The sequence below is a fragment of the Ambystoma mexicanum genome, chromosome 12 (assembly GCF_040938575.1).
Source record: "Ambystoma mexicanum isolate Mex_15411 chromosome 12, UKY_AmexF1_1, whole genome shotgun sequence".
NCBI lineage: Eukaryota > Metazoa > Chordata > Amphibia > Caudata > Ambystomatidae > Ambystoma > Ambystoma mexicanum.
The window spans coordinates 1,003,074,520-1,003,101,575 of record NC_090936.1 but is presented as its reverse complement, the minus strand read 5'-3'; the positions used below and the strand labels follow the sequence as shown (position 1 = coordinate 1,003,101,575).

Sequence of the window (27,056 nt, the reverse complement as noted above, 5' to 3'; positions counted from 1 at the left end):
TTGTGCATTATGTGGATAAAAAGTGCAGCTTTGCAAAAAGGTTTTTAGGGGCTTGTCAAACATGGGCTTTGTATTCTTTTTATGTTTTCAATGTGCCTTTTCTGTCACAAATTAGCCAATCAGCTACTGCGAGCTGGGTGTTGATTTGGCTTTGAAATGTATACGTCCCGTCACGCTCAACAAACACGACATTAGCACTTTTCCTGAAGAATTTGAATGTAGCTTATGATAGGGTCACTGAAGATAAACTTGACCCCATAACCCATTTACCATTATTTGCTGCCTTGTGGGCCCGCCGTAACTGGCAGTAGTGCTGGAAATCACTGCTCCCAGCAATGAAACTGTAATCGATAGCCAAACAGGAAGCACGATCATAATAGCTGTGGTCCTGACGCACATACTCAGGCCCAACTGGACTCTAAACATCCGACAACTGGGTAAACATTAGAGGAGTAGAGCACCCCAGTAACTCCCCACCTCCTCTCCCCCCCTCTCCCCTGGAAGCTGCACACCTGATTCCTGCCTTAATGTCACTTCGATAACACTTTGGCCCTCATTACGACCCTGGCGGAAAGGGGTTTACGCCGGCGTAAACCATGGCGCCCCTTTCCGCCTGAGTATGAGTTCCCGTAGCGCCATGGTGATTTTTACGCCTGCTTTTTGCAGGCGGAAAAATCCATGGCGCTACGGGACTTGTTGTTAATTACGCCACCGTAATTTACGGTGGCGTAATTAACGCCTTCCCCACTCCCATTATACCCTATGGGGCAAAAATGGGAATGGGGAAGGGTAAATGGGGATTGGGGACTTACCGCCCCGCCAAGGTCGGAATGGGGCGGTAAGTCCGCCAACCACCATGGCGGAGTTGGCAGCTTAGCGCCATGGACCATGGTGCAAATTGCACCATGGTTCTCCGCCAGGGTCGTAATGGGGGCCTTTGTCAGTTTCTTTTTAAAGATGTTGTGCTATTGTATCAAAGACGTTTTGCTAGGCAGTAAACAATATCTTCGACTAAAGTGTGATTTCAGAGAGCGGAAGAGGCCTTACTGGGCACCTGGGATCCAACGGAGTATACGTCACCAAACCAAGTCGAAATTGCAATGGCATAACACTAGTGAAATAGGTCAACGAGTTAAGTGTACACTCTCCATCTTCATGTCCGAGTCATTACATCGTGACATTTGAATACATATAAAGCCCTTCACTGTGAGATCAGCAAATACTCTTCTGTGTTGGATATGGAAGCTAATTATGCTGTGTCCTGCCGCCGAGATCAACAGCACCGTGTGTAAGGCGATGTGCTGCGTTCTTATTAATTCCCTGGTGTAATCGGGAGCACTGCCCTATAGTAAGCTTTAAGCTTACGCACAAACAACGATTACATTCTTAAAGGCATTTAAGAGACAGACGGCACAGGTTTTAGCAACTCCTAATCCCAAACTTTGTCCATGCGTGGAGCAGGATTAAGGCTTCATCCTGCCGTGAGCATATAATGAGCTTTCCTTTTAGGGTCACTATAAAGAAAGGCTGGGAAGCACCCCTCGTGATGTTATAGGGCAAGGAGGAAGGATGTTGGAAGAAGAAGAGTTCTACCTGTATAAGAACATTTCTAAAGTAGGTCCTTGGGATGGGCCGCAGTACCACATTGCCCCGGCATGGACCTTCTACTTCCAGACCGCCTTCATGGGCTTTGTCTTCTTCGTCGGCACACCCCTCAACGCCATCGTGCTCATCGTCACTGTGAAGTACAAGAAGCTGCGGCAGCCACTCAACTACATCCTGGTCAACGTCTCCCTGGCCGGCTTCACCTTCTGCATCTTCTCGGTCTTCACCGTCTTCGTCTCCAGCTCGCAGGGCTACTTCATCTTCGGAAAGACCATCTGTGAGCTGGAAGCCTTCCTGGGATCCGTTTCAGGTGAAGATCTGCACACAGGCCCATTTCATCTTCCACTGGGCCATAAGTATTCTGTGTGAAGTGGGTGACTGAGTGAGTGATCGCGTTTCCTAGACTCACTAGCTGCAGGGTGAGCCAGCAAAGGCGCCGGTCGACGGTCACTAAATGCTACACCCCTAGATTATCCCCAACCTGCCAGTGCAAAGTAAGGTGTTGAACTCAGGTGAAAAAAGAAATTAAAAAAAGAAATTGGGAAAAAGGGAAGTCTTGAGCCATTTCCTGCAGGCTTGACAAGGGGCCTCATTACGACCCTGGCGGTAGGGGGTTGATGGGGCCGGTAGAGCTGGCGGCTCCGCTAACCCCCTACCGCCTAATAACGAGGTCAGCTTGCGGGACCCGCTAGGGACGCCTGGTAAAACCAGGCATCCTTAGCGGGTCCCGCAAGCAGACCTGGATGCTAATAACGGGCCCGTTGTTAGCATCCTCCCCATTCCCATTGAGCCCTATGGGGGCTGAAATGGGAATGGGGATGTACTGGGTCCGGGTTCCTTGAATGGGGAAATACCGGGCTCTCCAAGGTCGGAATGGCCTGGTATTTGCCCATTCAGGGAACTCGGACCCGGTACACGGAATGGGGGTAGCCATGCCGCAAAAAGCGGCATGGCTACCTGCAGGGTCGTAATGAGGCCCAATGTCTCTCGAGCCTAAGTGCAGCCTCGTATTACACAACAATGGTCCTTGAACACCAGAGCCCTGTTATCCTGCTCTGGGGTCATTGCAAAATCTTGCTCTGTCTGAGTGCAGGTTGTGCAGTAGACAGCATTGTGTAACCTTGTCCGGCAGATAGGTCGGGGCTTGACCATACAATGTATCAGGCAGCCTATCCTGAAATCCACCCTGGACCTAACTGAGAGCCTGTGCAGCATTTTCATCAGACCTACGATGCCATCTTGTTTTTGGGCCTCCCTCCCCCATCAGTCTCGCAGTAACTTTTCTACGCTGGCTGAAGCTGATGTATGAGGCCGGAAGGGAGAGGTACATATAGCCCATCGCTATAGCTGAGGCACATGCTTACCATGACACCCACCACTTACTCAGAACATGAGAAGAGGGCGCCACTGAAAGTGCCACGTGATACAAACACGGGTTCTGTGACACTCATGCAATTATGTCGCGAGAGAGACCTGCTGTCCAAAGAGTTGTTCCCAACCCTCTGGTGTAAAGTATGAAGAAATGGATCATGGTCAATGGAATCTGTCACCATCCCATGGTGTAGCAGAGGTAGTATTTGTTCTGGCCCATCAAATACACACTTCGCTTGTAGAATGACATAGACATGAGTGATGTGTGTTGTCCATCAGATCTGTCCCCAATCCATGATGTATCAGACAGAAATGACTTGTGGTGGTGCACAGTGTGTCCCTACTGCACGAAGGGACAGGGGAGATGTATGGTTCATCAATTCTGTCTCCCATTGCATTGTGTAACACAGAGACATGTGGTATTCGTGTTCCATCAATATTGTCTCCACAACATGGTGCAACAGGAACTGGGGGGGGACTACATTTCCGTCAGGAGTGTCCCGCCATATGGTAAAAGAGACAGAAGGATCTCATGGTCCAACACCTTTGTCATCCACATACTGTACAACAGAAAGAAACTGTACTGCTGGGGCCATATGACAGAAACTTAGTACCGATGCAGGTGCAATTTTGCATGGTAATAGCACAACTGTAAAAATGGCCTTAATGCAAAAAAGACTAATTTTAGTAAATTCTTGCAGCAGTGCAAAGTTTGTCCTAGTGTTTTTAATCTTCCCTGTTAAGGCTAGAGCAAACGTTACCCTCATGCAAAATGCATTGCAAGCATACCATACATGTATTACAACCCTACTGATTTAGGCAGTAGGCTACTGCTTTTTAAGCAGTCCTACTGCCTACAGATTTGGGTGACAGATCCTACTGCTTTTTACAGGGGCAGGTTATTTATGTGACTCTAAGACAGGCTGCTTGAGACCGGCCTGGGAAAAAGCATGCAACACATTAGTTTGTCTGGGTGGTGGGTGGGTGATTACTTTGAGTGATGGGCTCAGACCAATCCAGTGACCTGAGAGCTACATGACTGCACTGCACTCTTGCCGGGACAGACCTTAGGTGAACCACCAGTGAAGGCAAGTGGCAGAGCGTACCACCATCACACAGCATCTGCATATCGGACTGAAGAGGGTATCGGTCTCCATGTTGTTCAGTCTTCAACCTGCACTGCAGGAATAGATATGTACTGTCCGGGCTGCTGCTACAGAGCATTGGCAACCGTTGCCTACCAGCTCTGTGTGATTACCTTCGGTGAAGTTAGGTAATTGAATTCGGAGTTAACTTACCATTCAGAATTATACATTTTAAACATTTGAACATCTTTCCATGTTTGTTGGATTTTAGAATGCTCCAGTGGTGCCAACAATGTATGTTTTGTATTTTCCTGTGATGTAATTGTTATGTGAAGTGTTATTTTTGAAACTTGAAAAATCCTACATCTTTCTGGCCACAGAATGTTGGCAAGTATGACATACATTCACTGGGGCATTGTTGCCCCAGTGCTTATGCCATGAAAAAATCCAAATGCACTTGCACGGGGGAAAAGTTTCTGTAATCTGGTCTGGTCTATGAAGCGTCTCCCTCTGCACCCACACAGTATATAGTGCAACCAATAGAAAAACTAAAACCTCTTAGCCCCTGCAGTGTGTCTGCACAACATGCTACAACAGATAAGGCCGACTCCATATTCCATCAAGTCACCAACTAAACGATCCATCGGAACCGCAGAAGAAACCCAACGCCCAAACATTAGATTTCAAGGCTATGGTGTACAATACACAGGCATCATTTCTGGGCTATCAAAGTGGCCTCCCACTGCATTGTGTGCATAGCGAAAAAGCAGGAATAGAGAATACATTGATACTGTCTCAGCGGTACATTGCAAGAAAGTAAAGCAGGAATCTGTGGCCATTCAAGAGACCTAAAACAGAATACACGCGCAAACATCTCTCTCATGGTGATTAACCCAGTGGCTCAACGCCATTGAGCTGGCGCGGCTTCTGCCCTCCCCAAAATGTCGGGCTGCGTGCGTTGACCCGGCCTGGCTGACCTGCATTCATGTGCATACAGGGTTAGGCAATTGAAATGCTGATGTGGGGGTAGTACTTGCATGCCTGGGGAGTGACTGGAAGGGTAGAGAGGGGACAGGAAACCTCTCGCTCTCACAGCAGCCCTTGAGTGGGTGCTGTCAGACTTAATGGAGAGGGTTAACTGCTTATAACATTGAAGCAGCACTAGAATAGTCTCATTAGAACGCATAAAGAAGTTAGATGCCCCCACATAACTCTTCCCCCATCACCATCTCTGCAGTTAGCAACTCTCCCGACATTAGAAGGGTTCGCCCCCTCCCCACCGCATGAAATGGAGGTTTGGTTGTGCCCCTGCAGCTGCGGGCCATATCAGCTGGTAGCCGTCTATCACCTCGAGGTAAAAGCCCAGGTGAAAGGACACTCGCGCGAGGGTACATTTATAAAAATGGAATTCGGCCCCAAAACAACATGGCCACTGAAGGACGCGGGGAAAGGGAGCTCGGGCACCTTTTCCGTTTCACTGCTTTCCTCTCGAAGAAGGACAAGGAGACCAAGAGAGCTGGATATGGCTGGAGGCTGGAGGCTGGAGGGCGCTGGTTCCGCAGGTGAGGAGGCTGGGGGAGTGTGGCGGAAAAGCAGCATGAGGTGGTACATGGGTGGCCGACCTTACCAGTTGGAATGTGGGCATAACATATCTGCAAACAACGACTGGATGCCAATGAATCAGATTGGCAGGTGACAGCGCCCACGGTACCAATTAGAATAACGGGCGTTGCTCTGGGCAGTCATGGTATGATATGATATGATATGGCATTTATAACGCGCCTATACACATCATTTCTTAGCCTCTCTGCATAAGTACAGAAGAGGTTCCAATGCCAATCAGCGTTTTCTCCTCTCACCAATGAGCAGTGCTTTAAGAGGGATAGGAAATCGAGGTGGGAGGGGGGTTCTGAAAAGGGGTCGTGGCATAATCGCGCTGGGCAGTGGGCATGGCTTAAAAGAGGGGTGACAGTAGGGACGTGTGAACTGGCTTGCATCCAGCCTGCACACTCAAAATAAAAGTCCCTCTGGTTCCGTTTCCAAATAAACTGTCTTTAATGTAATCCTTTTCTGAGTCAGGTATAAACAAACCAATAGGTGACTAAATCACAGTTTTTCTGTAAGTAAATGGCCCAGGCACAGTGTGTTTAATAGCTCTTAAGGGCTCGTGTGGGGTTTCAGCTCCCCTGCTGTCTTTTGATGATCTGTAGCTACTAACCCCCTGCAAGGAAGGGCTGATAATGTGCACATATTCCCTAGGAAGACGCCACTCTTCTGAGACTAAAGGTTGTACCCCTTTATATGTGGGACAGGCCTCAGTGTGTTAACATGTACCTGACATCCTCAGCTGGCCCTGAAATCACACAGAAGAGCATCCCTGTGAAAGAGGAGAGGGACAAAGAGCTGTGTGCTTTGCATAAAATCAAAGAGCATTTTGGAAACGTAAGAACGAACAGACATTTCTATATACGACATATTTGTGACAGTAATTCAAGCATGCAACCCTTCTGTGCACATTATTGAAATAAGCAAAAGGGCCATTGTGCATTACGAGAACACCCCACCAGTAAAGGGATAGCAAACTGCGAGTCATATATACACATTTGAAGAGTTATTGTTTGGGAATTAGGTGCTGGCGTCCTGCTTTAACAGGCATACACCTTCCCTGCCCAAGTTTCTTTCACATCCCGACATCCTGCATTCAGGTGCTACACATGGGGCAGTGATGGAGCCCTGGATCAAGGGGAGCTTTTGGAGATTGATGCAGCCCCGGATAGCCCTGGCCCACTTAAAGTTCTGCCAATGGGAGACGTCCAACCCATTTGCTGCACCACACCTCCTCTGCATGGGAACACAAGCAACCCCAGGCCTTCTTTGGCAGTGTTGCGCTTCAACATTGAGGTGCTGATTGATTTCCTATATATTTATTTAAATGCATAAAGCGTGCAAACAGCCCAGAGGCATCGAGGCGCTGTTACAGGTAATGAGAACCTAGTTACATGATGCATAAATCAGACATTTGTAGAAACATTGCATGCAGTTAGCCCGGGCAAGCACATTGTAGAACAATTTCATAACAGTAGTCTGGGCGGACATAGTAGAAACCATTTGTGCAAGAGGACAAGAGAGCAAGGAGTCCATGTCTCTGCATGCCCTCTCCCACATAGGGATACAAACCAGAACCAAAAAAGTGATGGATGGAAGACATGGAATCAGCCATGCCTTCTCTTCTGCCCTAAACCCAGGGCCCTGCTGGTCGGCCTCTTTGTTCCCCCACACCCTCCCTCCGACTATACACCTCCGTCTGCATGTGTGCATGACCTAAATGTACTAGGACCAGTTTGTCTGTCCACTCCACAGTTGTTTTCTCTGTCTCCTGCCCCTCGCCCCCCTCCTGAGCTTGGTCTCAACTGTTCCACTTCATGCACTTGCACTAGGAGAAATGTCGTCAGACCTTGTATGCTTGTTTTTCTGTTTATATCATTCAGAATCTTCAAGGCCTAAAAATGATCACTGTATCACTTGTTTCCTTCCTGCCTTCAAGCACTTTGAAGCACTTTGAAGCACTTCGCCTGTGTATAAGCGCTATGTAAATAAACAATAAATAAAGAAACCAATGGCTCACCTATTCGCAATGTCATGCGATGGCAGGAACAGCCCTAATGGAGAATTGCCTTATTGTGCAAATGTGCCCGCTAGGCAGTTAAAGATTTCATTCAACATATAGAATTCTCTGTGTGTCAACCATGCTGTAGAGAAAGTGAGGGTTGAGGGTCCTACAACCTCTGAGGTACATGTAGTTGGGCTCACATTTAACAATCCACATATCTGAAACTGCTTCTGTTACACTACACACCGAAAACACACTTCCAACACGCCAGTGTTCCCTTCTTAGTCTTAGCACTATTAATGTAATTATATGTGTATTTGGAAGAACCACCAAACCACCTTGAAACACATTTCATAACCATCAGTACTGTTTTAAAATCACCAATCTACAGAACACAAAACATCACATCTACTGTTAATCGCCCATTAACGTTAAACACACACAATGCAAAATAACTATAACTCCTGAAATGTCCTCGAGCATTTCATTTTAAAATGTTATATAACAGGAGCCTACTGATCTCATTTGGACATAAATCAAAATCGAGAAAATGTCCCCAGTCGAAGTTCTGTGCAGAGAGCGTATATAATAGGATACGGCTCTGCAATGGGCAAACGCAGAATTCTTTAATACGCACCAATAGTCATCTTTCTAAATAGTGCACGCTTAGGGCAAAGCAACATGAGGTGCTGAGGAGATTGAAATGAATTTACATCTCAGCCACATTTCCTATGGTTTTCTGCTAAAAGCTTCCGAAGTACTAAGAGCATATTGAACCTCACTTTTGTAATGAATTGTCTAATTGCTTTTTTTTTAATCATTTGTTGTAGGTCAGGTTCAAAGCAAAGCTGCTGTTTAGATGGCATGTATTTCTTCACTGCGTACACATCTCATAGAGGCTCCTAAATCATCCAATTCACTTCCTTTTTTGTCATGTTAAGGGCCAATCTATCTGCCTTATCAACGCTTTACCTACCCTAGCAAAATAGGCACATCCTAGTTTGTCCAAAGAATTGTGTATAGCAGTAAGCCATGGATTGGAGTGTCATATGTATTATTATTTTTATTATTTATTTGTTTATCAGGCGCCGAAAGCCCACGGGCCTCGGGGCGCCACATGAAGACGGATACTCAAGACAGGGACTGACTTACATGGAAGACGGCACACTTGGCAGGCCAAGACATAGAAGGAGAGTTACTACGCTAGTTTACTTTCTTCATTTGAATAAGAGGGTTTTTAAAGTCTTTCTGAATTTGAGGTGATTGGGTTCTAGTCTCAAATTCAGTGGCAGTTTATTCCAATTGGAAGCAGACCAGTTTGGGAAGGCTCTGCCTAGGCCGTTAGCTTTCTTGTGTGGGTTGACTACAATAAGCCCTTGAGCCTCAGATCTTAATGTACAGGTTGGAATGTAGCCAACAATTTTGGACTTAAGATAAGCCAGAGCTTTTCCGTACAGACACTTATGGGTAAGTGACATGGATTTAAACATAACACGGTCTTCAATCCTTAACCAGTGTAGCTCCCTTCTTGCATCGCTGATGTGACATGTGTTTCCCCCAACCTCTCATCAATAATGTATTGTGTCCGTGTCATGGCTGGATTCGACCATATCGCAACCCACAGCGAAAGAAAGGCAATTGAATAGCCTTTCAGATGTGGTCCACCCCAACCCCATATACGTGACCTTATTTGCTGTTGATGATGGGACCAACCAAGGTCTCCCTGTTGGCAATCTCTAATGCCACCTCGTCCTCCCAATCGCCACTTGCATAAGTTATAAGGAGTAGGGTTTATGCTTTATATGCCTCAATGGCACATTTTGGATTTGTTTTCTTATGATATCAAATAGAGACTCAGGATTGCACCGTTCGATTGTTCTGCCCTTGCCAGTGCTGTATCCCGACAGCTCTATGTATCCAACTATGAAAGTTTTAGTCCCAGATAAGTTGCAACTTCCTGAAGCTGTTCACTGCCTAACCAAGTATCTATTTTTGAACTTTTACTCGGGCCCACCGATATCATTGCAGACTTCTCTGTATTAGTTTTGAAATTCTGCTCTTTGTAAATAGTGCAAATCCAGTCCAGTCTATGAAACTCAATAGGAGTACAATCTAGCAAAACAGCGTCATCCGCGTCAGATTGAGGGGTAGCAGCAATCACCAGTGTACCAAGCAGGTCTTATGGTAAGAAATCTGACATGAATATAATAGGGGGCAACACAGACCAGTCTCACATCTAGTGGATTTCAAACTACTTGGGCCTCATTACAATTGAGGCGGAACGGGTTAACGGGACCCGCTAAAGGAGGCGGACCCATTAAACCCGTTCCGCCTCTTTACAAGCTCCCCTCGCGGGAGCCGGTAAGTAACACCTGGTCAAACCAGGCGTGCTTACCGGGTCCCGCGAGGGGAAGAGGGAGCAAACAATGGGCCGCTTGTAATCGCCCCTTTGTTTGCTCCCTCCCCCATTCCCATTCAGCCCTATGGGGGCTCAAATGGGAATGGGGAAGGTCCGGGCCCGAGTTCCTTGAGGGAGGAATTACCGGGCCCTCCGAACTCAGAATGGCCTGGTAATTCCCCATTCTGGGAACCCGGACCTGATTTTGGCGGCAGCCATGCCGCCAATAATGGCATGGCTGCCGCCAAAATCGTAATGAGGCCCCTTGACTTTTCTCCACCATGGCCAAATCTGACGGAACTCTTCAGATACGGATGTAACTGGATTAAAATATGTAGCAAGGGCTCCTGCATGTTCATGTTCCTGAACACATTCCAGAGCCTGGCCTTGTCTACTAAGTCAAATGTGGTGCTCAGGTCCATCAACGCCAGACCAACCACACTCCCTCCAGTCCTATTATACCTTTCCACCAAAAGCTGGAGAGTCAAGCAACATTCCGAAATGCTGAGGTTCACACTTGCCCCATAATACAAATTGAGCAAGATAGTATGATCAGCGCACCAGTCCTCACTGCTGCATAATCATTATTGAATCAATGAAAGTGATATGCCAGCGAGATGGCTATGCTTTCCTTTAACCCAGGATTTTAGAAGCTGGTCAATTTCCAAAATGATCTTCATCACAGCGGCCATTATGGGGTCACAGAGCTGTACATTATCTTTAAACAGATCTGCAGGTGACTACTCTGATCCAGGAACTCTGTTATCATTTTGAGCCAAAATAGCATCTGCCAGAACTGTGGCAGTAGCAGAATTAGCCAAGTCCAGAAGACGACTGGTAGTGTACCAGCTAGGCACTTGGTCGCCCGTTTCCGCACCTCCTTTATACAGTGGGCTAAAGTGGGCTACCTAATCCTCTAGGGTGATGGTAATACCCAGTGACGTCACCTTCTCCTGACTGGGCTGGCTTCGGCCAACCAACACATTTACAGCTTAGTCTCCCCATAACCTATCCTGTGCTTTGTCTTTGGTTTTACACCCCATCCTTGCCCTCCTTACTCTGCTTTGCTCATTCTCCTTATTTCTAACCGCTGCTAATGAAAGCTAATTTCTTACCTCTACACTTTTTATTAAACCATCCTGTTCTACGATGCCTCAATGCCCATCCTGTTGGGGCAGTCCCATCCAGAGGTTAAAGGGCTAAAATCCAGATCTGTGTGCTTCGTTTGAGGCAGCACCCACCAAAAGCTCACCCAAATCCTGCCCACGGACTTCCTGTGAATTTAATGTACTAATGTGGTTATTCTCCCCCTCTCCATATTAATGGGGACTTCACTCCCTTTCCCCTGTTCTTCTCTGACCTTAAACCCCACACATCCCCTTCCCTCGCCTGTCCCTCTCTCTCAATGGGGGCACTGTCCCCATGCCCTTGTTCCACCTGCACCCGAGTTCGTAGCACCCCAGCCCCCCTCTCCTGCCCTCACAGCATCCTTCCTCTTTGCCTTCTTCCTCTTCCTCTGCGTGGCATTACTGCCACAGCCTATCCCCCACACCCGGGCAAGGCTGTCAAAACAAAGATGCCTGTGATTCGCTGTGCTGAGCTGTCATTCGGCCAAACATTCGATGGCTGGGGTCCGACCCACCTAGATTCAACAAAAAGGAAGTCCATTCAGAAGGGTTAATCCCTTATTTCCTAAACCATTTAAGGACTTCAGCATGTAAACTTCTCTACAGTCCTCCGCCGTCTCTTGATTCCTCCACTAAGTAGCTATGATTCTCCTGCCTGGCAGCCTTCCCCAGCAGGCCAGTGATCCGACACTTCCTTTGATGTTTCCCACAACAATCTATGATATGTTTTACTGTTATACTGTGTAGCAGCTCTGGAAAAAGCAACACATGTCATGGGATTTTAAAAGTCATGAGAGAGCTGCTAGGGTAGTACCATGAGTGAAGGGTAATAGTATTGTCAACGAAAGGATAACGGCAGAGGCCAATTGCCGTATGCAGTGCTAAAGGCGAATGAAGGGTTGGAAAATGACTTGATCAGCCGCTCTTGCTGCTACCCTCATCCAACAATGTATGCTTCTCACATTCACAAAAGATGTGGTTCAACAGGCCTTCCCAACAAGCCTTCCCAGCAAGCCTTCCCATACACGCCTTTCCATACAAGCCTTCCCGACAAACCTTCCCAACAAGCCTTCCCATACAAGCCTTCCCATACAAGCCTTCCCAGCAAGCCTTCCCAGCAAGCCTTCCCCGCAAGCCTTCCCAACAAGCCTTCCCAACAAGCCTTCCCATACAAGCCTTCTCATACAAGCCTTCCCTACAAGCCTTCCCTACAAGCCTTCCCAACAAGCCTTCCCATACAAGCCTTCCCAAGAAGCCTTCCCATACAAGCCTTCCAAGCAAACCTTCCCAACAACCCTTCCCATACAAGCCTTCCCATACAAGCCTTCCCATACAAGCCTTCCAAGCAAGCCTTCCCATACAAGCCTTCCAAGCAAGCCTTCCCAACAAGCCTTCCCATACAAGCCTTCCCAACAAGCCTTACCATACAAGCCGTCCCATACAAGCCTTCCCAACAAGCCTTCCCAACAAGCCTTCCCAGCAAGCCTTCCCATACACGCCTTCCCCGCAAGCCTTCCCATACAAGCCTTCCCATACAAGCCTTCCCAACAAGCCTTCCCATACAAGCCTTCCCATACAAGCCTTCCAAACAAGCCTTCCCATACAAGCCTTCCATACAAGCCTTCCCATACAAGCCTTCCCAACAAGCCTTCCCCACAAGCCTTCCCATACAAGCCTTCCCATACAAGCCTTCCCATACAAGCCTTCCCAACAAGCCTTCCCAACAACCCTTCCCATACAAGCCTTCCCATACAAGCCTTCCCAGCAAGCCTTCCCAACAAGCCGTCCCAAAAAGCCTTCCCAACAAGCCGTCCCAAAAAGCCTTCCCATCAAGCCTTCCCATACAAGCCTTCCCAACAAGCCTTCCCATACAAGCCTTCCAAGCAAGCCTTCCCATACAAGCCTTCCCAACAAGCCATCCCAACAAGCCTTCCCATACAAGCCTTCCCATACAAGCCTTCCCAACAAGCCGTCCCATACAAGCCGTCCCATACAAGCCGTCCCATACAAGCTGTCCCAGTAAGCCTTCCCATACACGCCTTCCCATACAAGCCGTCCCATACAAACCGTCCCAACAAGCCGTCCCATACAAACTGTCCCAACAAGCCTTCCCATAGAAGCTTTCCCATACAAGCCTTCCCAACAAGCCTTCCCAGCAAGCCTTCCCATACAAGCCTTCAAAGCAAGCCTTCCCAACAAGCCGTCCCAAAAAGCCTTCCCAACACGCCTTCCCATACAAGCCTTCCAAACAAGCCTTCCCATACAAGCCTTCCAAGCAAGCCTTCCCATACAAGCCTTCCCAACAAGCCATCCCAACAAGCCTTCCCATACAAGCCTTCCCAACAAGCCGTCCCATACAAGCCGCCCCATACAAGCCGTCCCATACAAGCTGTCCCAGTAAGCCTTCCCATACACGCCTTCCCATACAAGCCGTCCCATACAAACCGTCCCAACAAGCCGTCCCATACAAACTGTCCCAACAAGCCTTCCCATAGAAGCTTTCCCATACAAGCCTTCCCAACAAGCCTTCCCAGCAAGCCTTCCCATACAAGCCTTCAAAGCAAGCCTTCCCAACAAGCCGTCCCAAAAAGCCTTCCCAACACGCCTTCCCATACAAGCCTTCCCATACAAGCCTTCCCATACAAGCCTTCCCCACAAGCCGTCCCAAAAAGCCTTCCCAACACGCCTTCCCATACAAGCCTTCCCATACAAGCCTTCCCATACAAGCCTTCCCCACAAGCCGTCCCAAAAAGCCTTCCCAACACGCCTTCCCATACAAGCCTTCCCAACAAGCCTTCCCATACAAGCCTTCCTAACAAGCCTTCCCATACAAGATAAATAGCAATTGAAATACATTGTATTTGAGGTGTCCATGGTGTGCCCCTCTCTCTGCATGATATATAAAAAGAGAAACTTTAAGTGGCTTTACCCCGAAAATGGCACTACAATCGGAGAAAATATAGAAAGCTCCTCTCGCCGTGTACTTCCCCCTATGACTTGTACAGCGCTCGTTTTCTTCCCGGACCCTGGTCCGCACTCAATAAACACCCTAATAATAGTAAGCAGCAACATTAAACAGCTGGTGGAAAGTAACTCTCAATAATGTTTGCACCCTGGGGTTAAACTAGAACCCTGGTAATTATTAAGGAACCAAGGGAACACATGGCACTCACTTATGAAAGTGCCTGACTGAAATCTACAAATCAGATATGGGCTAAACCGAGAAAATGTGATCTTTTATTTAAAAATGTGTAAAACGCAAAGCCTTAACCCAGGGAGGTGATTGGGCACTGTACAAGGGCAAGCAATATCATTTAAAAAATAAAAAGTTTGGACATAAAAATATGGCGGTGGACCAAGGTGCTATTAGCACCTTGAACCATGCCGGTAAAATACCGGCACCGCCTTGGTGGAAAGGGGAATTACTGCCCTATTCCAAGGTTGGTGGGGCGGTAATTCCCCCTTCCCCCATTGCCCTTCCCCATTCCCATTTTTGCCCCATGGGGCATAATGGGAATGGGGAAGGTGCTAATTACGGCAGCGCAAATTGCGGTACCGTAATTAGCTCCCTGGTCCCTTTGCGGGTTGGTTTTTAACACCTGCAAAAAGCAGGCATTAAATTCCCCAACCCGCAAAGGGACCACGTAGTAAGGCGGTAAGGGTTTACCGGTACCGGTAAAGTACCGGTACCGGTAAACCCTTACCGCCTACCGTGTAATGAGGCCCAGTGACACATCTAGAATACAGACTAAAAGGAAACCTCAAGGGGAGAAAAGAACATTAAAATGCAAAAATTGTAGCAGCATAGCAAAGGAAAAAATACAGAACTATATAAAATATAGTAGAATTAATAAGTAGTCAAAATACCTACCGATATATAATTATTCAAATAAATAAATTAATGAAATCAAATAAAAATAGGTCAAAGCAGGTTCCCATCCTTGTAAAATAGCTCATGGCATTAAAGTGCCTGCTGCAGAGCTATGCTTGTACCCTGAGGTGAGAAATCCCTTTCCCAGTAAGATAGCTCTGTAGAATAACGGGCCTGCCAAGCTGCAGATATCAGTGGGAAGTCTGTAGGACACCGCTCCCTCCACCCCCACAACATAAGCGGGTGGTTCCACACTCACTATATTCCAGCACAGCATCCATTGACTGAAAAATCTACACTCCAAGTTCTTCCTCATAAAAAATCAATGTAAAAGGTCTTCTTAGGACAAAGGAGTGCAGGTACATTTTAACAACACTTATGGTCTGGGGTGGACTGAGAACCACAAGAGGCCTGGAAATAATTCTCAAAGCGGCCCCATATTATAGACTTTCAGCAAGCCCAACCCTTTTCCTATGAGAACATTTGGAAATAAAATAGGTTCCCACACAGAAGCGGCCCAGGGTGCAGACAGGAAATCTCCCGAGTTCTCTATAGGCCAGCCCACCCCTGCTTCTGGCACTGCACTGCAGTGACAGTGAGGTGTTAATATGTCCATGTGGGTCTCTGGCTCAGTGCCTCCAGGGGATCTATGTGATCACTGTGACCACACACAATTGCGACGGCTGAAAATGCCAACTTTTTTTGTTTTTTTTGTTTTTTAATTAAACCCCCTTTACACCACATAGATAGGATCTGCGACCACACACAATTGTGACGGCCGAAAAGGCCGACTTTGAATGGTAATCCCTGCCGTGGCAGACATCGAGTGAGTTGGGATTGTGTGCCTGTGGTAGTGTACCCGGGCAGAGCCCCGTCTCGAGGTTGCCCTTCAAGCCCTACGAGACTGCACTTCAAACCCTATAGGCCTGCTGCAAGGTGGCCCAGAAAACACTTAAAGGCCTGGCTCAGTGTTCAATCTTTTTCCCAGTGCAAACCTCACATCACATTCTCAATAATGATTTAAAAAAGAATTACAATTGCTAACCGTTGTCTACTGGAAGGTGGCTGGGATCTAGGCAAGCCAGTGGATGCTGTAGACGGCAGGCCTACACTTTTTACTTCCGTGAACATTGTGTTGTTTTTCAGGTCTGGTCACAGGGTGGTCTTTGGCCTTCCTCGCGATTGAACGCTACATCGTCATCTGCAAGCCCATGGGAAGCTTCCGCTTCAGCTCCAAGCATGCAACGATGGTCGTGCTCGCCACCTGGGCCATCGGGTTCAGCGTCTCTATTGGGCCTCTAGTTGGTTGGAGCCGGTAAGGAATCGTCAGTATGGAATGTCGTTAACTTAAAAAAAACTCCGTGGTTTGCATCACTGCCTCCTGATATATGTGTACAACCTGCAAGCCAGAGACTTACATCTATATAGTGTTCTCAGTGGCGTGCCGAGCGGGGAGGAGGGTGGGTGGGGGAACACCTTGCCCCGCAGTGGCTCTTTTCAGAGCCAGAGCGGGGCATTGCCCTGGCAGCAGGACACCTCCAGTTCGGCAGCCTCATTGTTCGAGCTCTGGGCAGCAGAGCAGCTCTCCCAGGGGCCTGACACGTTGCTCTGTGTCGACAGAACATTACACTTAGAGCCATTTAGGCACTGATGGGAGGGGGTTCGGGGGTGTTGTGGGGGGCGGTCATTAGCTTTTGTCCCTTAAGAAATGTGAATGGGGGTGATCAGAAGTGAGAAGGGAGCATGATGCTGGATGCTTTATGAAATAATGACTATTGCTTTGAAACCCAAGGGGTATTTGTTAGGCTCACATTAATCTGCATGATGCTATTGTGACTTTGCATGCAGGATGGGGAGAATACAACTAAAGCCATCCTCTTATTGCTAAACATATTTCTATGATGATGTATATGGTGTAAAGTTAGTTTATTATTACATGCTAGATTATTATGTAATGTGGTTTGCTTCCAAGACATTGCTATAAAGTATTATTTAAGCTAATTAAACGCAAAGCAAAACCTTAATAAATATCTATATCAACTAGACCTTGGAAGATGTGTTCAGCTGCTTAAATTGCCCACAACCCGGTTTTACCATTTAACCAATGTGTGTGATCCTGGGCAAATCATTTAATCACACTGTGAAGTGAATCACCTACAGAGCTGTAGATAAGACAAAGCTTATGTTAATGGTCATGGTCATGCTGTTATTTTAACTAAAAGCCTAATGACTATACAGTTGCTCTGTATATGACAATGGTACAATTTAGGTATTTTGCACCACAAAGTTATTTGCCACTTGGCTTACTTATGGAAGCTTTTTCTAAAGTCACTACCATGGTGCCTGCAAGTATCAAAGACTGAGGATGCTCCTTGCAATGTCCTTTGTGTGAAGTCACTTCTGTTGGTGCAATCCATATGCAGATTAGGAGATTTGCATATATTTTGCGCAACAGAGAATGGACAAGCTCTAATAGACGAGTTTCCTGCATCTGTAATGGTCCTGCAGTTTTATTTTTGTTGTTTTCATTTGTATGTGTTAAAATGAAATCTGCCACTAATGGTAACATAACATAACACTAATGTTACCAAAAAAGTTGATTTGGTGGTGCGCATGATACCGTATGGAATTGTGCGCGCTGCAGGGCGCTTCTGATGCGCTACCACGTAGAGTCCTGCAAAACCATTTTGTAAAGTTGGCCACCCTAACAATGAGGGTGCTGCCATTTCGAGCAGGAGCACACGGCAAACAGGCGTCCATGTGCCACCGCGCTCTGGGCCACTCCAGCAGCTGCAGCCTGGAGCAGTGTGGGACACGGACACCACACAGTGCTGCGTGCTCTGCCTTCAGCTCCAGTCCTGCACACATTCACTAGTCTGACTTCAAAAAGAAGGGAGGTCCTTTCTTGCTGGAGTCGGATGGACTAGTGAATGCGCTAAGTAAGTAACGTTCTAGTTGCAGTGCGCACGCTGCCCTGTATCATATGGTGGGGGAGGGGAGCGGGAACGATTGTATGTCAGTTTAGCATACATTTTCCAAGGTGCATTGGGGGGGAAGGTAGTAGGACTTTTTTCGTGGCTTAAGCCCCCCCCCCCCCCACCCCCCAACCAGTCTTGCAATGCTGGATAGTCCCTATGTGTTCTCTCAATCTATAATAGGGGTCTGCAACCTCCACCACCCCAGACGTTTTGGTATATGACTCCCCTAATCCCTCACTATTACATTTTCTGGCCTGGACTGATGGAAGTTGTACTCCAAAACATCTGGAGTGCCAAATGGTGCAGACCCCTGACCTATAATCTCTCTGTGTGTGATTAAAGGAATGCAAGATCTGTTGGATGACACTTGTTTGCTAAACAGCTCCATGGAACTCATCTCTTCCTCCAGGAGTAGTGTATTAACCGATATTAGTATACAACATGGCGGTTGTGTTGTTCGTATCAGTTGCGTTTCCGTTCTGGCGGATTCTTAGCAGAGTCTCCAATTGAAAGATGTCATAAGGTCCGTGCTAGTGGGCCTAGCACAGTGAACGGACTGAGCACTGCCTTCCAAACATTCTACATTATGTGCACGTGCCTCCAGGCTAAGTAGCGTGTTTCAAAAGGATATTCCCAGCCCAATGCTTTGAAGCGCGAGCTCACCAAGACGAGAGAGAAGCAAGTCTGCCCTCACAATGCAAAGGATGGAGGGCACGGCTGCCTCGTAGGCATGTTTCACTTCCCGCCAGCTGGCTAAAAATGCGACTACCTGAGAAGTGCATTGCCATTTCTGGCAACGCTGAAAGTACTTGGACGTTTGGTGGTGAAACCTAAGACTGGTGGTATTGAGACCTGAGGTTTTGATGGTAATAGCTGGTATATGTTTGGAACGCCTGTCAGATGATGCGAGTACCAGAGCAAGTGACAGTGATAGGAACATGATGGCACTGCCTTGGTCAATAGTTGCTTGAATGTCTGTTTCAGATACATCCCGGAAGGCCTCCAGTGCTCCTGCGGCCCTGACTGGTACACAGTGGGGACCAAATACAACAGTGAGACGTACACGTGGTTCCTCTTCATCTTCTGCTTCATCATACCCCTCTCTCTCATCTGCTTCTGCTACGCCCAGCTCCTGGGGGCCCTGCGAGCTGTAAGTACTAACCACTCGGAGCATTGCAAGACAACCTGGGAGGCCTAGACCCCAAAGAAGCGGGAGCGGTGGCCAAACAGCTATGCAGTCAGAAAGGGGGGAAGGGCGTAGCACTAGCCAGGCATCAGCCAGAAACCGCTCTCGCTACCTGATCAGCTCAGAGTAGGAAGCCAAAGCCCCTGTTGCTTCTACTCGCGTGTCGCATGTTGCTGACATAAAAAGAGAGCTTTACATTAGAGTGCTACTAATAACGGTATTTCAAACAGCATTGGTTGGTACAAGTGGCCTAAGCTCCAATTATAGGATCTATTAAGCCTCGGAGGTGTGGGGGGTCATTAAGAGTTATGCAGTATTTTTCAATAGAAAAACAGTATGTGGTAATAACGTTACAGCTGCAATGTTGTCCAGAGTCCATAACCCATGTTGAGTTTGCGGCTAGAGTGGTTAGCATATCCCAGACAAGCAGATAAAAAAAAAATACTGAAATAAAATCGTTAGGGCATGAGGTGGGCTTTCTTTTACCCAATGTCTGAATCTTCAAAATGTAAGAAAGACGTTTCCCTTCCCATAAAAGCCATGAGAGAAATGTGTTTAGCACATTGCTGCTCTCCAACCGAAAAGAAATGCCCAGAAGAATCAGTAATGATGCTTCTGTGCATTGTGTGTTCCCTGCGTCTGTTGTAAATAGGCTGAGCCAAAGGCAAGCCTTTGTGAATACGGAATGCCCCTTACAATGCCTGGAAACACCCCTTCCACAGCTGAATGTGCACAAGGCATCAGGCCGATGTGCCCACCCACACATACACACACGTGCACCAGCATACTTCACTTGCAGGAACGCGTGTTTTGGGTAGCACCTCTACAGATGGAGGTAACATTATGATGAATACGACCAATTTACAGCTGGTATTCCAGCCTCTAATTATGCAGTATTTAGCACATGCAGTAATTTCCAAACATTATGTGGCGTAAATACCACTTAATCATATTTGAGGGTTTATGGTAAAACTAGGTGTTATTTGAAATACTGCATATTTTTTACGGATGTATACGAATTGACCTTTTCACAATTGCTCGTGGGAGAATTGACCTCTTCACAATTGATTTTGGAATGAAGGTCAATTAGGACATATATGCAGGCCGGGGGGAAACCCCTGCGACCCCCCACTCAATCCAAAACCCCCTGCAACCCCTTACCCAATCCCATTATATTATTTATTACCCCAAACCCACCCCATACATATATGTAAAAGTAAAATAAAGGTAAAGGTCAATTAGGACCACTATTATTAGGTCAATTAGGAAAAAAAGGTCAATTGTAAAAGGTCAATTTGGGTAATACCTTTTTTACCAGTGCCACCAAACTCATAATGAGGCACAGAATAAAATATACAAAGAGGTACATGTAAAAAAGTATCTAAGTGTTTGAGAATAAACATGCATACATCAAAGTGTACACTTATTTGGTTAAGCGCACTAAGAAAATGGATGAATATTTTGTAGCTCGATAAAAGGGCAGTTCTGATGTGAACCTAAATGCAATGCCTGTCACAAAGGTTCAATTATCATGATTTGTGGGAAGCTCGAAGATCCCAGGAATGAATGGTGAAAGTTTGCATGGATCGTGCCAGTCCTGAACCCCATCTGATTCCCCGCAGGTGGCAGCCCAGCAGCAAGAGTCCGCTACTACCCAGAAGGCAGAGCGGGAAGTCACGCGCATGGTCATTGTCATGGTGGTGTCGTTCTGCCTGTGCTACGTTCCGTACGCAGCCATGGCCATGTACATGGTGAACAATCGCAACCATGGGTTGGATCTGCGGCTGGTCACCATCCCCGCATTCTTCTCCAAGAGCGCCTGTGTGTACAATCCCATCATTTACTCCTTCATGAACAAACAGGTAAGGGACCAGACTCAGCCCAGGGCCTGGCCTGACAGTGATTATAAGACACTGGCTATATAAGATGACGTGTAGGGAAATAATTGGCCAACTGCTAGTGAGAGGGATGAGGAGGATAAGGGGAACAAGCCACGGATGTGGAGGCTTTTATTGGTCAAGGTCTGCTAACAGACGATAAATCAAGTCATGTTTGACAGAACACAAAGTTGGGATAGAAACACATGATCTAACATCAGTGTCAATTTCTCACAAGGGCATTTCAAGGTATTTATATTTAGCTGACCCTGTCACATCAGTAGAAGACCAACCATATGCGAACCAGTTAGACCCTGACCCGAAAGCAGCAAATGCTGGGCCCCATCCCCTCACTGCAAGAAACAACAAGAAACACATACTTTTCTTAGCACCTGGTTACAGGCTACCAGAAAATAATCATTTGAGACATGTTCTGTTTTCTACAGTTTGTATTCATATTGTCTTCTTCCAAAGCGATCATGCTAAACAATCCACTATATTCTGATGCAGCTACAGATGACATACCAACAAAAAGACAACACCTGTGGAATGATACATGTAGTGGTCTCAGAGTCCTTATATCATGTTAACACTAAATCTTCTGCATCAGTGCTCTCCTTAACCAGATCCAGAAAGCAGAACTTCAGTTTCTCTGAACCTGCCTTAAGTCTTGCAAGACCGATCCTATGAGCAGACATGGATATACATTAACATGTGTTCTTCCACTCTCTCTCTCTAGTTTCGTGCCTGCATCATGGAGACAGTGTGTGGGACCCCCATGACAGACGAATCAGACATTTCCAGTTCAAGCAATAAAACAGAGGTCTCATCTGTTTCCAGCAGCCAAGTGAGCCCCAGCTAATGCCGAGCTGCAGGACCACACCTTCACTGATCTACCAAACAGTATGGGCACAAATGAGGAAGCGAGGTCTGCAAGGAGGATGCATGCCACTGAACAGACCCACCAAGTCCACATCTGTGAAGTAGTTCCTAACCAATGGAATTTCAGTTATGAACCAATTATTTAATAATATCCTGCTACACATTTCCCCAGAAGTCTAATAGGTTAGCACACCGGGGGACATCACCGAAAATACAAATGCTTAATACTGTAGAATTCAGGGCTGTATGAACTCTTTAGCTGGTAACCTGATGTCATCATGGTATAAATCCCGTGGACCCACTTACTTTGTCCATAACTGCTTCCCATTTCCTTGTGGTAGCCTAATCTTACTGTTGTAAAGTGTTGGCCACAAGGACCGGACAGCCTGCAGCTAAAAATCTACAAAGGAGAGGGGTCATCCAGCAACCTCGTACTTACCAAAGGGCTGTTAACAGACCACAATGTGTTTGGACAGGGAGTGGCTAGGCAGTAATCCTACAGAACAGTAATCCCAGAGAAAGAAATGTCTAGCAATGTGAGAGTCAGAACCACAAGACACCCCAGCACTATAGAATCAATATGCATTTTGTAAAATACATACATTTATCCCGTCATTCCGTCCAATTCAAGATGATGTAACATAATTGGGAAAGCAATTGGAGGAGCGGAGAAGAAAGAGGCCTAATTGACAAGAAGAAGGAACCGAGCACAGAGCCGGAGAGTGGTGGGCCCAGGCAGTATCCATGGTGATGTGCGCAGTATAAAAACACAATGACATGACATAGGATTTATCAAATTTGTAGTGACATGTGAGCCAGTTTAAAATAGCAAACAAGCACCACAAAATATAGTTATTAATAGAAAAACTATAAAATAGAGGAGAAAAGTAACATTGAAGAGTCTTGGTGTGATTTAGGTTTGTGATTAAAGAAATGATCACCCCTGATTTCTTCCACTTTCAACTCATGGCTCCCATGAGTTTATCGTACTCTGCTGTAACCTGTGCATTAAAAAGATGAACAGTGTTCAAAAGCAGCACAGGGCTATGGTGGCCATTGGCCAACAAGCTAGCCAGAACTGCTATACTCGATTGGGTCCATGATGTAAGCCAAAGTGTGTTCTATCCACAAACAAGGCAAGTACATGTGTGCTTCCAAAAGTCAATTATTCTAGGTTAAAAGAGGTTTGGTTACCATTGGCAAGCGCTGAAGGGCAGACTTTATCTGCTGCTGAATGCTCAGTATCTTGAAGTACAGGTTTTTATTTGACTGGAGCCCTTTCTAAAAAAAGCAACATGAAAACACTGAGACTCGGGAAGGTGATATCACAAACAGTTTTTTGTCATCGGCATTTGTAATATCGCCCAACACTCAATGCACTTTTCCCTGCAATACCCTGTATCTCGGCAAGCAGTCTCCAAAGAAAAATGTCTTCCTCCTCTCCGATAGGCCTAAAGGCAACCTAATTGCACCTCTCCATGGCGTGGCGCTACAAGCAAGCAAAACTGCCCATGTGCAGGTTGTAGTCATACCCAGCATGTCACATTATCAACTCCCCTTTCTTATATACCCTTCAACACAATTTATAAGTGTAGAGTCTTGAATACTTGACTTGAAAACAAAGCAGTAATGGTCGCTGGTTTTGAAACTCTAATAGGTGCTTCTTTGTTTGTTGTGAAAGATTTTGGTCAAAAATGCACCACAAAGGCATACAATTAAAACAAAATAATAATAATTGTTTGATCTGTTGTACAAAGTGTCATTTCTAGTCTTAGCCAAGGGATGCAAAACTATTTAATTACTTAACTGTTGCTCTGCAATGGCTAACAATGAAAAGCCACTGCTTGATTGAAAGGTGCGCTGCTGCATGTGTATCACATCTTTACATATCCAGCATGCAGATTCTTTTCCATGTTGTTTTAGTATTACAACACCCGAGTGGTGTTTTCAGTGATGTGATTGGTCAATCTGCGGGCTATACGAACTGGTATAGCACGCAGATTGATTACAGCCCCCAATGTTAATTGTAGGTACTTACCTGTGCCCGCGCTGCTGCTGCCGCCCATTGAAGGCTAAGAAGTCATCACATTGGTGTCTGTGTAATTCCGGAACAGAAAGAGTTAACATGAAGAGTTAATGTTCCCTTCCGTATTAGACGCTGAAAACCAACGTGTGCCACGTAGCCCCGTCCACTCAAGTAAAGCAGGAAGAAATGTTTTCCGTTCACAAGGAAAGGGCTTCAAGTAGCTGAGGAGGAAAAGCTGAATGTTTTTATTATATGGACCGTACCCTGTATCATATTTCGCTACAATAACTTAATGTGGAACCTTGCCTTGACATCCTCAGTGCACAGTTGTATGGGAATGGTTAATGGAATAGAAGGAGATCAAAATGTAAGTTGATTTATTGCATGCTAAGTTAATGTGTGTGCAGAGATACCTTGCAAATGTTTTGCTACTCGATTTAAATGTGCAATGCTTGAAAGATAACGTTTCTGTAGTGTAAAAAAACCCCACTTAATTAGAACACTAGGCGGGCATACACACACCTGATTTCTCCTTAATGGCATACTCCTCCCACCCAATCATCTTCCACCACCCTATAAGAAAAAGCACAACCATGGCAATGGCTGCAGCATTGTCGCTTGTACTTTGTCGTGCTACACTGTATTGTTTGATAGCAATGGCACATATATCATTTAGCCTCCATGGAAAGAAAACTTTGGATGAGTGGCTGAAAAAATATAGTGAAGGCATGAAGGAAATGCCTAAAAGACACAATTGTCTGTCTGAAGCATATTTAAATGCCTTGGAGATCAACAGATACAAAGCCAACACACAAAATGCTCCCAAATGCACAACCAACATCTTTAAAACCTGGCTAGCATAGTGCAAACTTTCCTTGCAGTTTGAAGAACTTGCACTCCCAATGTGGAACAATTTGCTGCAGAAATTGTATGCAGAGGTACTTAATTCATGTGGCTCTTAATATCAACATGAAAGCCTCATTTCAATCCGTGCTGGCCTCAATAGATATCTGAACAACCCTCCAAGTTCACAAAATGTGAACTTGAGGCATGGGGAATTGTTCCAGAGTGCCAACAATATTTGCATTGCCGTGATAAAGAAAGGAAGACGTGAGTGCAAAGATCAAACCATGCATTAGCAGAAACGATCTGCACACACTAAAAAGTAGTAGAATTTTCAATACAGACCATCCAATAACTCTTCAATATAAAGTATGGTATGATATACAATTACATTTCGCACGATGAAGAAGAGAAGGGCAGCGTGCTCTACCAAGTGATGCTTTCCGTATTTGCACAGACCAGACCAGCCACAAATATGCCACATTAACATTTAACGAAACTACCAAAAACCACCAATCCATCAATAAGAAAAACTGAGAAAGCCTTCGTGGTGCAATGTATGAAGTTCCAGATGAGGAGGACTGTCGCATTACATCGTTGGAACTATGTATACAAAAACTCCCCCAGAATGCACCATGTTTCTTTGTCCTAGCCAAGAAGATGTCAATTGCTGAAGGCAAACTGAACCCCATTTGGTATACCTGTTGACCAGTTGGCTAAAACACACTGGGCTCAATGATGCAAACAATCAGCAATTAAGCAAAGTTAAGTACTATCTACACAAACCACTCCTTGGGTGTGACAGCTGTGCAGACTTTAGCCAATGCAGGCTTGCAAGCACGTCAAATAATGTCTGTTAATGGCCACAAAAATGAGTTCTCAATTAAAAGCTACTGGACACTGCAGTACTCTGAGAGAAGGGAATGGTCTGGGCTTCAGCACAATTTAGGAAAACAAAACTACAAATCTGCAGCTTCTCTTTGTACTACAAAACCAGACACAGATACACCTACAACAAGCCTAAAAAGACAATATCCTGCAGGAACAGAAAACAGTGGAAAACCAACTGCAATAACTTTACCAGATGAACGTCCAAGCACATCATCAAACCCCAATACTGTAAGTGCTACCATATGCACTCCTGCAGTCAACAAAAATAATAAATATCCTAAACGGTCCCAGAAAACAAACCAAGAAACTGAAGAAACTTTTCCAGATGTACTACCAAGCACATCATCTGTGCATAATTTGCTGTCTACCACCTCAACCCCAAATATAAGCAGAAGTGGAGACCCCAGCGTTGTTCAATATGGGCAATTCATCAATTGCACCCTTAATTTCTATGGCATCACACACTTAAATCTCAAATAGACATTTTCTTTTGAAAACGGCACTTTCCAACCTGTAACCCTTTTCCAAATAAATACTTAATGTCTGCAACATTTATGCACCATTTTTCAAATGTTTCTACTTTAATTAAACATGTCTCATTTATTCTACTTTAATTAAACATAATAGATTTGTAGACCTGCACCTCGGGCCGTACCGGGCGTTATGATTCCATAACGCCCGGTGCGGCCCTCGCTGCATGTCTATAAAGCTATAGTGGTAGTTTGCCATGGGAGATTTGTTTCAGGTTTTGTAATTTTAAGAGTGTCGTGGTGATGTTACCTACTGTAGTCACTTGATGTGACACTTAAGCATTCAAGGGGAAGCTCCCTCTCAGTTCACACATTTTTTGGAGGTGTTGCGGGACTTGGGAACAGAGTGTATATATCTACTGATCAGATGAGTTTGCCTCCTTCAGAGCCTCTGTCCGCACCCATAATAATCATAGAACTCTGCCCCGCCTTTAGCCACTATTTGTTTATTTCTTTTGTAATTGAATAAAATACATTCAAATGTACTTTCTTAATTCATTTTGACTTCATGAACCAACACCATGTTTCAGAACACTATTTGTTTATTTATCCATTCTGTAATTTGAAAAAGAAAAATCTTACTTTAATGTTGCTTTTTACCTACCTATATCTGCGTACTTGATGTAGCCCCCTGCAACATGAAGTGAGGCTTTCCATGTTGTGCACTCTTACCAATTTCGCTTTTTACCTATCTGTATCTGTGTACTTGATGTAGCCCCACGCACCATAAGGTGTGGCTTTCCATGTTGTGCACCCATACCAATGTCGCTTTTTAC

General features: G+C 45.9%; 1 protein-coding gene across 1 annotated transcript; it reads left to right on the top strand.

The window, feature by feature from the left end:
* Positions 1-1,533: 1,533 nt before the first annotated feature.
* OPN1SW (opsin 1, short wave sensitive) lies at positions 1,534-26,765 on the top strand. The gene is made up of 5 exons (XM_069629530.1): positions 1,534-1,915; positions 16,214-16,382; positions 19,030-19,195; positions 20,854-21,093; positions 21,848-26,765. Exons 1-5 carry the CDS (start codon positions 1,570-1,572, stop codon positions 21,968-21,970), a joined length of 1,044 nt encoding a protein of 347 aa, XP_069485631.1. The 5' UTR covers positions 1,534-1,569; the 3' UTR covers positions 21,971-26,765.
* The last annotated feature ends 291 nt before the right edge of the window (positions 26,766-27,056 follow it).